This window comes from Pelmatolapia mariae, linkage group LG7, assembly GCF_036321145.2.
Source record: "Pelmatolapia mariae isolate MD_Pm_ZW linkage group LG7, Pm_UMD_F_2, whole genome shotgun sequence".
Classification (NCBI taxonomy): Eukaryota; Metazoa; Chordata; class Actinopteri; order Cichliformes; family Cichlidae; genus Pelmatolapia; species Pelmatolapia mariae.
In genome coordinates, this window is record NC_086233.1 from 24,011,930 (window position 1) to 24,028,946 (window position 17,017).

General features: G+C 40.5%; 1 protein-coding gene across 2 annotated transcripts in view; it reads left to right on the plus strand.

Moving 5' to 3' along the window:
- Nucleotides 1–16,996, plus strand: part of unc5cb (unc-5 netrin receptor Cb) — a 134,171-nt gene extending 117,175 nt beyond the window's left edge. For both annotated transcript variants that reach the window (XM_063478526.1, XM_063478527.1), the window contains 8 exons: nt 2,768–3,130; nt 6,261–6,348; nt 6,473–6,644; nt 10,796–11,029; nt 11,711–11,860; nt 11,965–12,129; nt 13,313–13,491; nt 15,185–16,996. In XM_063478526.1, the coding sequence (XP_063334596.1) occupies nt 2,768–3,130; nt 6,261–6,348; nt 6,473–6,644; nt 10,796–11,029; nt 11,711–11,860; nt 11,965–12,129; nt 13,313–13,491; nt 15,185–15,344 (1,511 nt within the window). In that variant the 3' untranslated portion in view covers nt 15,345–16,996. The remainder of the gene's footprint in view (nt 1–2,767; nt 3,131–6,260; nt 6,349–6,472; nt 6,645–10,795; nt 11,030–11,710; nt 11,861–11,964; nt 12,130–13,312; nt 13,492–15,184) is intronic.
- The last annotated feature ends 21 nt before the right edge of the window (nt 16,997–17,017 follow it).

Consider the following 17,017-nt stretch of genomic DNA (forward strand, 5'->3'; position numbering starts at 1 on the left):
CTCACGCACGTCAGATTTTAAGATTTTTTGGTTGTATATTCAAGCACTTGCATCCCAACAGTTGCAAAATAAACCCGCAAATCATGGGATCAAGTTTTCAAGCATTCCTTGATGACTTCTTTTTTGCATCAGACAGTCTGCTTTTGCTGTGGCAGCTGTTCCCACAAATGAAAATAGCTATTATTTTACCAAGAAGTGTCATAAATTTAACAAATGAGGCTAAACTTAAATGCACAAAGTTTTGAAAGAACCTAATGTGCCAAATGTTTTCTCAAAACCTGCCCAAAAACCGCGTTAAAAACAGAATATTTTGTTTCCGTAAAATTAAGATACAGAAAGTGGCTCCATGTATTGTTGAAACTTAAGCACAATTCAATCCTCTTTTAGTAAAGGTGTTGCTACTTAATGGTACAGACTCAGTTCAGCAGATTTAAAAAAAAATGTAATACTCGACCTTAGACACACCTGTGTTGTCAGGCATATGGAATGACTTTCATTAGTACTGGCATTAATAATAGCTTCATTATCTTCAAACATTACCTTAACCCACTGAGACACGTCTGACTCTGGCAGCACGTGCGTCAGCCGTGGTGAAACTATTAAAAAGCTTGCTGTTGTGATGGGAGGCCACATTATGCCCAGTCATTAAAGCACAATAAGGCCAGTCTCTGCGTAATTACATTTGGACTGTTGATGCAGGACTTAAAGTAAGTTACATGCATGAGGACAGGTCACTGTGAACTGGCCAAAAAGACAGCAGGGAGAGAGACAGAAATATGTAACTGTGTTGTAAATGATTAGTGTGAGCTTTTGGAAAGAGAAAATAAATAAATAAATAAAAGCAGAAGAGATAAAAATACAATGAGGAGACTAGAGAGGAAGCTTTTTAATCTGGGACAATTCAAAAAGATAAACACCATCGAACAACAACCCTTGTTAAAGGTGTTGCTTCTGTCACCGCTCTTATAAAGTAAAGGATAATTTGAAGCCAAGCCTATTTAAGACAGCTCCCGAGCAGAAGGCACTTAGGTTAAAGAATCTACCAATATTCAAGCTTTTTTATTTATTTATTATTTTCTAAAATAAATCCAAACTCTGAAACTGTATAATGAAGCTGAATTTATATGAATAACATTATATTTAAATCATTTCACTTTCTGTTGATTATATATCCTTAGTCTTAAATACAACATTATCCTTCACCTTTACAGATATAGTTAATATATTAAGTGTTATAATATAGATCGATGTTACTGTGGGGTTTTTCATATTTCATATTTTGAACCACCTGATCATGACAGAAACAATTGGTGGTGATTTAAAAAACAGTGGTGTTGGAGGAATCATATAAGTTGATCCACTTTACTTCCACCTTATCTCTGTCTTTCCTAAAGTAGCCTACTAAAAGCTGTAATTTATGTTCTATATACTGTATTTGCGCAGGTTTGAAGCATGCATAAAGCACATCACACACAATTTGCTGTGAAGAAGATAATTCATGGGTGGAAATGACACATCCTCCACACAGTGCTCAGTGCAAACAAGGGTTAAATTGGAATTTGTAATGTTGGGGAGGGGGGGTCCCTTATTTCAGTGTTGCCATCAGTGCACGTGCTGTGTGCAGGAGCAACAGTGACAGGGGAAATATTCCTACATGCAAAGAAAAATTAACAGAGCAAGCCTAAGATTGATCTAATTTGACAGAGTATGTGAACTATAACAAGGTCTGATCTCTGCTGACAGCTCTCTGCTCTGAAATGTGGCAGTGTGTAACAAATTCTCATGTCTCTGTGTCAAATACACAGTAGGAATGGTGGTGTAGGAACTGGTGTTTGAATAGAAGCAGACCAGTTAAGGGAATCATTCAAATTTTGCGTTTTACGGTGCTAGACACAGGCATTAATGATGTGCTAGGAGATGATTGTGTTAGCTTTAATTACCAAGCAGTGGTGCAATTTGAGTTTCTGTGATATTTTGCTCAAATCTTGTTTGCTGGTCATGACATTTTGACTTGAGCTTAAGCCTGCAAGCCACGTTAATGCGACACTTAGCTGAGATTATCCCTTGTTAAGTAGGTCTCACTTTCATCCTGCAGTCCGTGGCACCTGTGCAATCTAATTAACAAAAGAGGGGGGAGGGGGGTTATCTGAAACCTGGTTTGGGGGAAAACCTAAGGAAAATATACAGTTTTATATGATGAGAGCAGAAGCATATTTTGTTTAATTTCCTAATACAGATTGTGAAAATATGAGCCATACATTCTTGAAGATGGATGTTGCAAAACATGCCCTCCAGTGACACACTAGTACTTGCACTACTTCTAATTTATTACTGGAACAACTTTTCTGACTCTCATTAACATCTGCATCATTTAGAAACTTGTGAGGGGGTGGAGACAGTGGAGAAGCTGGAGGACAGAGAGGCCCCCACTGACCCTCGCTCCACCCACTCAGTCCAGCTATTGAACATTTATCCTACTGGGTAAACCGAACGTTCACGATGCCATCTGTTACTCATAAATCACAGCTGCACCTAAAACTTCTCTGACTGAGTAATGTTTCTTGGTGGTGAAGTGGACCTCCCTAATGAGTAAAAAACAAAAAAAACCAAATGAGCAAAGCCGTGCTGCAGTCTCACTGATTGCTGCCAGCAGTTCATTTCCTCATGGATATATAGGCTTCAAGTTAGTTTCTTCCTGATTCCTTTCCCAATACATGTGTTAAGACATTTATTCTGCTTTACCCATGTTATTTTCTTTCCTTTTCAGCTGATCTCCTATCAGCACCCCCTGACCTGACCTCGGCAGCTGCCATGTACCGCGGCCCAGTTTACGCTCTCCATGATGTGGGTGACAAAATACCCATGACCAATTCTCCTCTGCTCGACCCGCTCCCTAACTTGAAGATTAAGGTGTACAATTCTTCAGGCTTAGTGACTCCACAGGATGACCTAGGAGGGGAATTTTCCTCTAAACTGTCACCTAAGCTGCCGCACTGCCTACTGGACAACGGTGACAACACAATGGGCCGGCGCACACAGACCCAGACGTTGCTCCGCACCAGGGATCCATCATGCACTGCTCTGGGCTCGTTCAGCTCCCAGGGAGGACAGCTTATTGTGCCCAACTCAGGTACTATACTAGCCAAAGATAGGTAGTGATTTTCCATATTTATATATTTTTATTTTATAGATGATTCAGTTGGATATCAAGAAAAAATGTTGCATATTTCAAAGTATGCAGGAATGTAAAAAAAAATGTTTAAGAAATGAATAAACGAGTTGGGTTCATGAAAAGCAGCATCTGCTACTTCCAGCAGATTCTGTCAGTGTTCGTCTTAAAACTCATTAGCTGTCTTTTGTGAGTTATGATTGGAGCCACATTTTTCATTCACTCAGTGGCACATCAGCATTTAGTAATAGCACCTCCACTTGTGTGTATGTGCATGTGTGAATGTCTATATGTGTGCACATACTGAAAGGAAACTCCTCTCATTGTATAGCCTGATAGGAGATGAAATATACCATCAGCTTTTCTCACCGTGTCCTTAAATGTCTACTCTTGTTTCACTTAATAATGTGCTGGTGATGATGATCTCGGCCCACGTTTCCCTTAAAGATCCCATTTTAAAAAAACATTAAAAGAAACTTCAAACACAAAACTTGCTGGTGTCTCCACTGGATTTCTGCCAGTCTCATAGTGATGACAAGACTCCGGGAAGTCACTATGTCTGACCAGGAAATGATCTGGCACATAATACCCTCCTCATAAAAGTGCAAGTTTACATTATTTATTTTGATTAGTGAACATTAGAGGTTGTGGTAGAGCCAGGCTGGCCGTCTCCTCCTGTCTTTATGCTGAGAAAAGTTTACTGGCTGCAGATTTTCTTTGATTTAGATTTAGTTAAGACGTTTGACAGTGATATCAATCTTGCCATCAACTCTCTGCAAGAAAATACATTTCAGAAAGTTGCTACCTCCACCAAGGAGGTTATGTTTTTGGTAGGGTTTGCATGCATGCGTGTCATTCTGTCTGAATTCTGATAAAATTTTGCAGGAGTGTATAGTGGGGTCAACTTAGCAATCCATTCAAATTTGGCTTACGTCTTCATATGACATTTGACCTCTGCCCTCACTTTTTCAAGTTGACCCCAAAATGTGTGACATCTTTAAAGAAAGTATTGTCAAGAGAAAGAGAATGAGCTGCCTAGTTAGTTAGAAATATACTGTTGTATAGTATTATATAATAAGCTCAAGCTATTTACAAATCATTACCTATTATCCATTACCTACTCCTACACACGCCTACAAGTAAACATGTGTGATTCTACCCTTAACTGCCTTTTACAGCACTACAAACTTCTTAAAGTACATATAAACAGAACAAAGAAAACAAAATGAATATATACAAATTACAGTGCTTTTCCCTTAAAAGTAAATACTGGCCAGAGAGTGAGCTGCCTTGGTGAAGATTTGTGCTCCCTGAGTGCTTCCTGTTTAGAGATTGCTTTTACTCAAAGCTTAGCTTCATTTCAGTTGTTAATAGAAGCTCATTTTCTCCCCCGGAAAAAAGACTTGCCATCCATAAGTCAAATTTTCAGTTTATTATCTCTAGATTTCAAGTTGGGTGTCTCAAAATTGCGACTTACTGACTTAAGCAAGAAGCAAGAGGAAAAAATCCCTCAAAATTGGATTTTAATGGCAAAATATATATATATATATTTTTTTTTTCTGGGGCTCAAACAAACTTCCAAACTTGTTACACTTGCTCTCGCTGTCAGTGCAATATGAAGATTTGGGTATGTGAGAGCTTAAATAGAAAGAGCTCTTCAGTAAAGTGAAAAATACAAAACCATCGCAGCTCTCAGTAGACACGGCAGTTCAAACCAACCATAAATGTTAACTTAAGAGTTTTTAATCTTTGCAAGCCCCAAGCAAACCTCTCAGTAAAAATAAAAGAATTCTTTTTAAAGCATGTGCAGTAAAAATGTTCCACATGATTTGGACTATCATTCAATACTTTGCTGTCTGTAGCAGTATATCCCTGATGATCTGCGACTTTGAAATAAGCTAAGCCATGTGCAGCCCATCAGCATATTGACTGCACATAGTATGACAAGAGTTGATGGATACCCAAGGTGTGTGCACCAGAAGTGCTGGAGGTGTCCCGTTTCAGGCAGCTTACATTAGCCATGCTGTCCTCACTTCAAACACATGCAGACTGTTTGTAACGCGCCGCAGATGCATGCTGACAGGCAGAGGCAAACTAGCAGTGACATTAAAGGATACGCAGACTTCTCACATTTCTTAAATTTTTCTCTTTTTTTTTCATTTTGATAACTGTAAAATGTTCTCAGCTGTTGGCTGCGCTCAGCCACCTCATCATGTTACATAGGAATAGGGAGAGGAAAGAGCACATTTGATATTTGATCTGTTTGTGAGTCTGGGTAATGAAATATTTTGTGGTGCTGTCACTGTGGCTGTTTGGTATTTTGCATCTTAAAATGCATTTCTCATCTCTTTGAAGCTTTGCTGTGAGGCAGAGTAGCAGCGCGCGAGACGTTCCCTTGGCAGAGTTGTGATTGCCTCGCTAGCTAGCTGGAGAAGCTGTCTGTCACCTTTTGAAAAGTTCAGTACAAGGACATGGGAAATCAATGAGCTATCTGAGATCCCTCCCCCACCACCACTCCAGAGAGAAGCCATGTGTGTGTTTGTGTGTGCGTATGCATGATGGAAATTGGGGGATAGGCTTCTAAAAAACGCACACGCGCATATCGGATAGGACATCTTATCAAATAAATCTGAGATGGAAAAATGTAAATCGCGCCTGCTGCAGCAATATGGCAATGCTGTGACGAGCAAAGAGATCATTGATTTTTAGAAATGAAATTCCACATCATTTCCTGATACCATAAAAGAAGGTGGTAAAATTACCTAGTTGCTGTGTGTGGGACTGAACGGCAGTGCAATTATTATTGTGTTTATCCAGGTAAAAAATTCATTTGAATAAAATGAAAAAAATTCAATTCATATCTCTGTAGTTGTGCAGCACTGCATGAAGACACACTAGTTAAATGTAAAATTATAATTTACCTTTCAATATGTGGAGCAGCCAGGATTCACCAGCCTGTTGTGCCTTGGTCTCACTCTCTATACTCTCACATTCTTACAAAAGTCTCATAACAAGCACTGACAGTATAAAGACACCTCTTGTATACCTGTCAACTCATCTTTTTTTTTTTTTTTTGCTTTTTGCTTCCCAGGGGTTAGTCTGCTAATTCCTGCAGGGGCTATTCCTCAGGGCAGAGTGTATGAGATGTATGTGACAGTTCACAGGAAGGACAACATGAGGTATGCGACGACGCCCCAGAACCTTATTTGCTGCTGTCAACCGCTCCGTGTCACACATACATACTGAGAGTGCCGTCAGATTGTGGCTAAATATTGTATGTATGCTATCCCTGTGCACCTCCAGGCCCTCGGTGGAAGATGGCCAAACGGTGCTCAGCCCCGTGGTGAGCTGCGGACCCCCGGGGACCCTGTTGACTCGTCCGGTCATCATCACCATGCATCACTGCGCCGTGTGCGACGGCCAGCAGGACTGGCTGATCCAGCTCAAAAGCCAGTCGCCGCAGAATCAGTGGGAGGTGAGATGTGAGATTCACAGAGAAATTTGTGCTACAGTAGACTCTAATGTCTATCGACTGCGCTCGAGTTTCGAAAATGGGCTTCTGACGGTCGCACGCACACAAGAATTGAAATTATGTGTTTACAAGCGAATCTCTGCTCAGTGTGTTAGCGAGCAGTGAAAAAGAAAAGATGCTGTGAGAAATAAATCCATGATATGGCATGGGAGAACTGATAGGATGGAGGAGGTGAAAGGGATCAACGTCCCCTGCGTTGTTTGTCCAACTTATACTAGCGGTCAAAGTAAACCCCTGCTGCACCTAGGAGCTGAAATAGTACATCTCTAATAGCAGGGAATGGACTGGGACTGTTTTCTTGCCCAGGCTGTTTCCTTGTACCTTTATAACGGCAGGTTTTTCATCAGGTGTGAACATGTATGGTTTTTTTTTTTTTTTCTGTTCGTGTTGCTTTTTTTCAAGTCTTCCCTTTTGCTGTCTTTGTCACACACTGATGCAGAAATGGACCAATTACCAAGGGATCATTTGCAGAGAAACTTGAAACAAATCTGCTTGTTAGAAGGGAACTTTGTTAGAAATGTGCCAGGTGGTCAGCTTTACTCCAAAACATATCTCTCACCTGACGTGGCCGACCTTCTTGCGGGCAGCTATCAGCATCTTTTTCTTAGCTGTCAAAAGAAAAAAAAAGTCTTCCTTCCTTGTGGTTTTTAATTAACTTTCTACTCAAACCTTTTTAAAGAGAAAGGCTCCCTTAAAGATAAAAGCATTTAATAAAGGTTAGCAGGAGCAGGGCGCAGTACAGGAAGCATAATGAAAGGCAATGCTTTAGTGATACGTAACACGACTCCAGTCTATCCAGGCTTATTGCATAAATGATAAGATGATAATCAAAATGCGCATTACTCTCAGGAAGGCCATGTCCAAATATATAGCATCAGTCTATACCCAATAATAAGGCCTTCTGTCAGATCATCATTAAATAGTGACTTAAATAATGTAATTTTCAGCAAGCCCTTGCATAATTTCCTCTTGCTGATGCGATGACGTTACTTACAGAGCTGAGGAAAAACTGCCCAACTGGCCCCCACATGCCTTCGTGACATTGATGAATTACTTGGACACAACCAATAAAGCTCAGTGTAAACTGAGGATTTTTAAGGAAGAAATGATTACTGATTACATCTCCGTCCTGCCACAAATGCAGATGGTAATATGCGATGTGACGGCGGCTTCCTTCGTATGAGTTTCCTTTTCCCTCTGAGGCCAGCCTCGGCGCTGCATGAGTGAAATATTGCTTTATATGACATGCTCTGTCAAAATGTGTTTTCATCACTGCAGTGGATACAGGAGAGATGAGCTCCTCCAAAGGAGTTTTTCACGGATATTTATATTGAGAATAATCAGTTCCGTTGGCGTCTGGGAGCCTGCAGCCCTCCCCAGTTGACGCACGCACGCACACACCGATTCACACACAATCTTATGGTGTTGTGATGATGATGAAGATGGCGTGTCATATAATGAGGAACATGTGGGGATTTCTGCTTCAGTAACTCTCCTACTTAAAATCCTCCCACGTCTACATGGGAGGAAAAAAAAGCCAGCTGATGAATTTTTGACTAAATTAACGTCTGTATGTTTGTATGTTTAATTGTTTCTGCCTGCACACAGTACTACATATGAAGCAGGGCCACTTTTTCACTGTGCGTTCCAATTATCCCCCAATAAGGATCCCTAGTGCCATCCCACAGGAGCAGTTAAGAGTCTAATGATCTGCCATAATACTGCTGTTAAACGGCCTAGCTCACAATAAAATGCTGTAATTCCTCTTCTGTCTCTCATAATAGGCTGAATTAATACCAGTGTGCCACTCTGTGAGAGTGTTTGGATTAGAGCGAGAACGACGGAGAGACGGAGAGAAAGAATAAGCGAGATGAAGAGAGATGAAGAGAGGGTTAAAGAAAAAGAGGGAGAGTCGCAGGAGGCTTCTCAGACCTCGCAATCCTAATGAAAGAGAAATGTGTCCTGGCATTGGTGTCGTTACAGGGGTCAACTGCAAATAGTCGGGATACTTATGCTTCCATTTTCCGCGTGAGACAGTCTCAAATATTAGTAATACACACACACACTAAGTGTTACTTCCAGAGTACACGGCTTCTGTGAAAAGGTCAGGACATTAATTGTGCTTTCTACATTAAAATGAAATTTAAATTCATTCTGTTTCAGTTAAATGTGACTGAGCACATTTATGTGTGGCAAAAAAGCAACACATGTACAAGTTTGGCTATTAATTACCCAGTGGCAAAGATTTCATGTAAAAATATGTGGTTTTCATTAATTAGCCAATCCAATTTAACGTTTACAAATCCACACTTGAGGCTTTTAAATACACTCTTTTAAATACACAGACTCACTACTGTAGGCCAGTTAATATATGCATAACTCCATGCTATATACTATACAGTAACTCTGTAGTCTAGCGGTTAACAATAACATGTAAAAGATCACACAGTAGTTCAAGACCAGGAGGAGACACACATCCCAGGAAGGGCTGTAACAGGAAGTGCATCTACAAGAAAAATCTGTGGTGACCCTTTGCAAATAAAGAGGCAGCTGAAAGAAAAAGAAGACACTGTACCGATTATTTATCTAATCGGTTTCAAACATGGAATTCAGCGAACAAGCTGTGACATTTTCTATTCTTTTGATAAAATTGCTGCATATTTTGCAGTTTTTCTGCAATGCCAGATGTACAAATAAGGCAAGAATATGGTTCTCACATAGGTTTCCCTGGACAACATGCATTAAACCGTTTACAGTTGCTGTTCTCCTGAAAGCCACTTTGCAACCCTCCTCTGTACCGTCACCTCCTTTTCATGCTGTGTTTGAAGTAATCGGGGTGATGTTTGTTGATGTCTACTCTGGGTCATTTCTATCTTGGGAAACAGCTGAGGAAATTATTTCAACCACTGGATGCATTTCAGAGGCTTTACTCTTGATTTATATGCTTTTGACTGAGTAAGTCAAATTTATGACTTCAAAACTTCATCTGAGCTTCTTCATTTCACTTAAAAGAAAATAATTCAAATTACGTCAATCTTATATTTTGCTCCAGTGGTCCAATGACAATTGTAGCTACACAGTGCTGTGCAGGTCGAGGGATTTAGCCCTCTCATAGCACTGTAGGCTCAGGCATTCAACATTCTTCCTTTGCCAATTTATTCCCCAGTTCAGTGAATTTCATATATTTGATCCATGATGCATGTCCTCTGTGTAGCTCTCTCATGCTGGCACGCCCTGTCATGTGCGTGTATATATACATATGCATATATATAAACAGAACTGTGACATCTATAGCACTTTCTACACTGCAACATGGACACAATTTTAAGGTTTATGCGCGTATGCAAACGCAGCACTGCAGGCTACTTGGGGTTTAATATCTTGAATTATCCAAGGACACTTCAGCGTTGTATGCAGGAGTTGGGGATTAAACCACCAACCACAATCAGCCCTATGCCATTAAAAACAACAAGGTTTTTGGGAGGTCATGGGTAACCATTGAGCAGTGTGCAGGTCCATCTATGAAATGTAACTGAAACAAGAAGTGCAAATGATTTAAGTGCAAATGATTTAAGAAAAAGCAACTTCAGAGTACTAAAGTCGACTTCTAAATAGTTGAACATGCACAATTTTACACTAAAATCATTCATAAATGAAAGTCTTGCTTACTTTATGTAAAGAAAAATTATATTTTCCGCCTTTATCATCAGCCATCACGAAAATGACTGCAGTTTTCAAATGGCTAATGGGCTCGATCAAAAAAGTAATCAAAAGAGAGCATACATGCCAGTTTTGGTACTTGTATCTATCTGTGAACATTTTTGCTGTAATGTGAAGTTATCTGCTTCACGAAACAGATCAATACAACCAAATAGAAATGACTGCTGTAGCAGTATTGTGCGAGCTATAGTTTGGTCTTACTTAACAGCAAATGGAGATATGTAGGGAAAATTGGATATGGCATATTTTGCTCTAGTCAAAAATTGTATTAACCATGCCCCACTTCTATTTTTTGCTTGATACATACATAACAAAACCCAGGCTTATTCTTCAACATTCCTCTTTTTTCCCCTTTCTCCTTGTCCACGCTCTAGGATATAGTGGTAGTAGGAGAAGAGAATTTCACCACACCTTGCTATATCCAAATGGATGACGAGGCTTGCCACATCCTGACAGAGACGCTGGGCACCTACTGCCTCGTGGGTCAATCTCTCAGCGCTGCCACCACTAAGCGCCTCAAACTAGCCATCTTTGGCCCCGTCACCTGCCCAGCCATGGAGTATCACATCAGAGTCTACTGCCTGGACGACACACAGGACGCACTCAAGGTAAATGCGCAGCATGCTGTACTGAATGTGTGCATAGCCTTTGTCTCATTATTTGTATCACTGAAATGAATATAATTGTGAATTTTTTTCACTGTAACTGAATTGTTTATGCGCAAGCACAGCCAGCAGATGATGTGTGGGAGGCAGAATGAGAAATCTTTGTGTTGGTGTGTCACAATAAGGAGATACAAGCGCCTGTATTTGAATAGCGTTGCCTCTATTGGAAAGACAGAGCTGCTGCAACAACACAAAATAAGCCACATATATCCCTCCTTCTCTACTGTTGTCTCATCACCTCAATTCTGTTTAATACCTTCATGCGCCTGCATGAAGGAAAGATAAGGAAGGATTATTGTACTGAGGAGGGATATTGAACACAGTTATTAAGTTTGGGAATGAATAATGAGAAGTGATAGTGATCCCGCTGCAAGGACACAGAAGTTGATTTCAGGTTTGCATGTCTAGATTTAAGTTTGTAAAGCCCTGCGGATGATTATAATGTAATATAGTATTTTATTAAAAAATAATCATTTGTAAATGTACTTGTGAGAATTCCCCAGAGACTATTATCACAGGAATACAGCAGCAGTTTGTCTGCTTTTCAACTGGTATAAAGAAGAAGCTTTTTGAGGTCGGCATAGATGGTGTCCTTGCTATTCAAGCTTGCTTTTGTTTATTTAGGAAGTCCTTCAAATGGAGAAGCAGATGGGTGGGAAACTGTTGGATGAACCAAAGACTCTCATCTTTAAGGACAGCACCCACAACCTGAGGCTTTCCATCCATGATGTTCCCCACACATTATGGAAGAGCAAACTGCTAGCCAAGTACCAGGTAAACTGCTCATTTTACTCCTTTTTCAGTAAAAGGCCATGCACAGTGTGCCACATGGTTTCTCCCACCGATGTAACTCCTCTACACTTTCCACTTCTCTGCAGGAGCTTTCCTTTCAGCAGGTGTGGAGCGGCTCACAAAGGAACCTCCACTGCTGCTTTACCCTGGAGCGCTTCTCTTCCAGCACGGTGGACCTGACCTGCAAAATATGTGTGCGCCAAGTGGAAGGAGAAGGACAGATTTTTCAGCTGGACACTACACTGTCGGAGGTAGCGTTTGATACTTGGAGTAAACATCCCCCTCCGCCCCTGCAGGTGGATGCTGGGCCGGTGGAGGGGTTGAAGCAGCAGGCAGTGATGCAGGGCATCAGCCCCACTGACTTGTCAGAGGGAGATTGGAGATTTTGGAGCCTAAAAAAAACAATAAATTGGGTGGGGATGGTGTATGACACGAGGAGAGTGAAGCATGTAAATGTGTATGACAGTCAGGCTCAAGTTGGATGCCAGACCTTTAAGTATAACAAATTAAATACCATCCGATTTCATTATATTCACATAAAAGAGCACTACACGACTAGCACCACAGGCTGAGGAAAAATGCTTGTATTTGATTTTGTAATGAACTGTTTTCCCTCCTAATGCTTTCACTTGATTTATAAAGGCTTAAAGTAATTATTCACCTTGACTGGATACGGGGCATACCCTTCGAAATTATAATGGAAACCTCAAAGGTCTGTGTGACTTTTGTGCTCTGCTTTCACATGAATTTTGCATCCAGAGCTGTTTTGACTCTTCCCCTCCACCTTGCCCTCATTGTCCTTCCACCGAGCCAGACGCTCGGAATGAATTTAACCTCGTTTCCATTTCCTCTTCCCGCTTTTTGCAACGTTCACAAAAACTGGCAAGGTGTGAGACAGGGGAGTTTCAACCATGCCGCCTACATAGAGTCTTGCTTATGACAAGAGAGGAGCACAGGAGGGTATAATAAGCCTCCCCCCCCAGTCATGCTGCACTTGCTTTACAAAGGCCATCTGGCTAGGAGAATAGAGCTTGAGGGATGGAGGAGCACTCATGCTTTGTGCTCAGTAATGAGATAAATTACAGTACATACAGTGCAGAGCTGTGTTACTGCCTGGCCTTGGTTCATTTGTCTCTGGGTCTTGATCTGGTTTCTGTAGCCAGACATCCAGTGCTTAATCCTCCAGATGCAGTATATTTAAAAGAAAATCACTCAGCTTGCATCAGTAAATGGATGGCGACGCAACGAAGGGTTTTCAATTTTTTTTATGGCACCTGGAAAAAGAAATTTCCTATGCTACAAATCCATTTGAACTACATTATGTTTCATTTTGCGAGGTGTTGAATTATGTCCAGGCAGTCTGCAAACTAGGGGAAAAAAGCCACAGCTACAGTCTGTGTCTCTGCTTTAATCCCTCTCATTCTCTCTTTACAGGATTCCCAGAGTATTGACACATCCCTGCTGGATCCTGCCAGCAACATCACGACACTGGTAGGGCCAAATGCCTTTCGCATCCCTGTTTCTATCCGTCAGAAGCTGTGCGGCAGCCTGGACGCACCGCAGACCAGAGGCAATGACTGGAGGATGTTGGCCCACAAACTCAATCTTGACAGGTGGGTTGACAAACAATGAAAAGGGTGAAATGGTGACTTACATTTAGGACCTCGGGGATCACAGTCTGGCCACAGAAACAGGCTTTACTTTAAAGTTTAATAGTTTAAACAAAACATTAAAGTTTAGTTTGTTAGTAAATTAAATTATAAAAAATATTTTTCTGTTAATATAGACGACTAAAATGAAATATATTAGAATGTGTTTTAAAAAAGTAATTATTCATTTATCCATCCAGCAGGTCAGCCATCCATACATCTTATATATTACATATTATGTATTGAATCATAGCTAACGAGAGGAGATGACCCATAAGCCTTTTATATATTACATTATGCATTCGTTCATATTACTAGAGGTTGTTGTTTAGTCATACAGGTTTAATTACTGATCTGTGGTCTCACTTGGAAAACATTCAAGTGTCACTTTTCAGCCTGCAAGATTAATGTTTTGAACAGGCATAGTTTTGATTTATTAACCTAACTAAACAACCAGTGAACACATACATAATGAACAGAACATAAACCGCAGCTCCAGGTTTAAAGGGGTTTTTTTCCCACTGGGACCCGGACTGTCCGCTGAAACACAAGTATTAGAAATATCAGATGCAACTTTAAAATAGCCACACTGATAATGTTCATCGATTGGTTTAAAAAACCAGTTATCAACATATTTATTTGTCATTTCACAGCTTGGGCCTTTTGTCATGAAGGTTGTGTGTTTTCCTTGGGATCCCTTGGGTTAATTAATGATTCTACATTGGCCTTAGATGCATATGTGAGCATGAATCATCTGAGTTGCTGTGTTAGTTGGGACTGGCCAACTGTCTGCAGTGTACCGCACCCCTCACCCAATGTGTCCTAGGATAGGGTCTAAGTGGCTCTAACACCTAAATAGCATCTAAGTACAGTTTAATTAACTGTCAATTTTCTGTTTATTCATAGTGGTTTTTATAGCGTGGTACCAGTAAAGAAAGAACGGCTGTTTTTTCATTAGAAGTAAACATTAAGAGTCCATGGGGACTCAAACTGTTGATAAGTGATCTATTTTTAATTTGATTGTGAGTGATCTGTGGGAATGTGACTCATTCTGATAAACATCAGAGCTGAGGAAAGATGAAAAAAACAATGGAGACAGAGTGACGTTCCTCTTTCTAAAACATCACCCCCGTGTCTTTGATAGTCTTCCGTTTGTGATGGACGTACAGTGCGCACCCATTTTTAAGGTCCCAGCTCAGCAGGGCAGCCTTATCACAGACAGCAGCTGCAGATTGACGAGACCACTGGCAGACTTTGGCATGAAGGACAAAGGGTGAAGGCGAGAGACTCGAATGAATGAATGAATATATATATATATATAAATATATCTCTATCAATTTAAAGCCAAAGCAAAAGTCATTAAAAGAAAACAAAGCGATCATTAGTTCTGCATAGACTGCAAATACATTTAAGGATGTATATCAGTGCTCACTTTGCTTTCCTCTCATGCCCACAGTATCTCATTACTGAGCAGAAAGGTTACTGTGTATAGAAGGAAAAAATAGAAAGTAAGAATTAAAGTATTTGATGATGAAAAGATTATTGCAGCACACCAGCGAGTTTTTTATTACTAATAAGCAAACTCATTCCTCTCTATTAACCATTTATCTGCTTTTCTAACCTACCTCTCTCTGGTTTCACATGATCACTCTTTTAGGTATCTTAACTACTTTGCCACCAAATCCAGCCCCACTGGAGTGATCCTGGACTTGTGGGAGGCCCAGCATTTTCCTGACGGCAACCTCAGTCGCCTTGCCCAAGTACTGGAGGAGATGGGACGCCATGACAGCCTTGTTCCCGCGGTGACTGAACACTGACATCTGCCTGCCAGGGACAAGTGACATTCCAGGGAGGAAGAAGACACAAAGTGAATATGAAAAGAGGGTGGACCCCTCAAACACACCCCACACACACCCCAAAAAACAACAACAAAAAAAAAAAAAGCAGGAAAAGTCATTCTCGATGACAAATGCACGCACACACACTCACAGAAGCTGCCTGTGTGTACACTCAAAGAAGTAAGGAGATAGTCACAGCCAGGTCTACCCTGCCATGACCCAGTTAAATATTGGCAACAAAGGTTGTGAAAACTTGGAGAGTAAACAAGAATCTCTGCCAGTCATTTTCAGGCTGTTTCTCTCCTCGCTCTTTCTCTCTCCCTCTCTTGTACGAACGATTTGATATTTTTGGCTATGGTTTCCTTGGAAACATGTTTCCGGTTTACTCGGATGGACTGTGCAGATGTGGATGATGCCCTCACAACAGTGACACGCGCTAAAGAGGTCAATGGATCAAAGGAGGAAGATCGGCGAAAGAACGTCTCATTCTCCAAAAATCAGTCTCCATGGCAACTCCATGGAAAAGTATGTGTTCTGTGACAACATAGTATTTAATGATATGCCTATTTATACATGTCTTTTTTGTATCTTATGCTGTCTGTTACTGAACCTTATTTCGTTTCTTCTTTCATTGCGTTTGACTGTATTACAGCACCACCTGGTGGACACCTGGCGCTGTAACTATTCTTTCTGTCGGCCACATTTATAACACAGAGGGAACGCAACGATCATAATCATTACACAGTTTTTTACGTATTGTTATAACTGCTATTAATACTTTTAGTCATGTTATGTATAATTATTGCTTTTCTATTATGGGTGATATTTTTGAGTTGCATTGGTGATTATTTTGCTTTTTCTTTTCTTTTCTTTTTTTAGCAGGATCATTTGGCTAACTACATATCTCTACATATCGTATATCCTGTTAACAAAAGGATATGGGAAATTAGCCAGACTGAAAAAAAAGTCATGAGTGATGCAAATTTGTGTGACGTTCCTGATGATGTCGCGTTCACATAAGATACCAGGCAGAGCGAAGAGGGAGATGGTGCAGAAAGGGAAATCAAACCAGTATATTTTTGTAGGACCAGTCCAACTGAAAACAACTGCTTTTTACCAAATACCTGACATGTAAGGTTTAATACGGAGGGTGATCATCTAAATATTGTCTCAATCAACCGACGTTCATGCGTACTTTTGGAGGATAAGAGATTTTAACTCAGACAACGATGTTTGTACATTCACTACAGAAGCCATCAATATCACGATGACACTGATTCTGTGCATAAAAATGATCTGTAAATGTGACATTCCTTTGATGGAGCAGCAGTTGCGCCCATACAAGTGTTCTTGGTTGGTTTTGTTTTTTTGAATGGCAGTTGTCCCAGTTTTCTTGAAGCCGTCTATGCAAACTTTGCATCCCTTTGAAACAATCTCTACATTCTCAGTGGGCTAGCCTTTGCATTCCCTGGTTGTTCTTCAGCTTCATGATTAATATTGTGTATAGTGAGAATGTAGCCTGTCTGTTTCTTGCACTCATGATGTTCCTCGCAACAGCTTGCATTTCATCTGTCAAGTTATTGTACAAACTGTAAGAAAGAATTTTTAAGACTAATAATAAATTATATTTATATGCAACATTGAAAATGGAG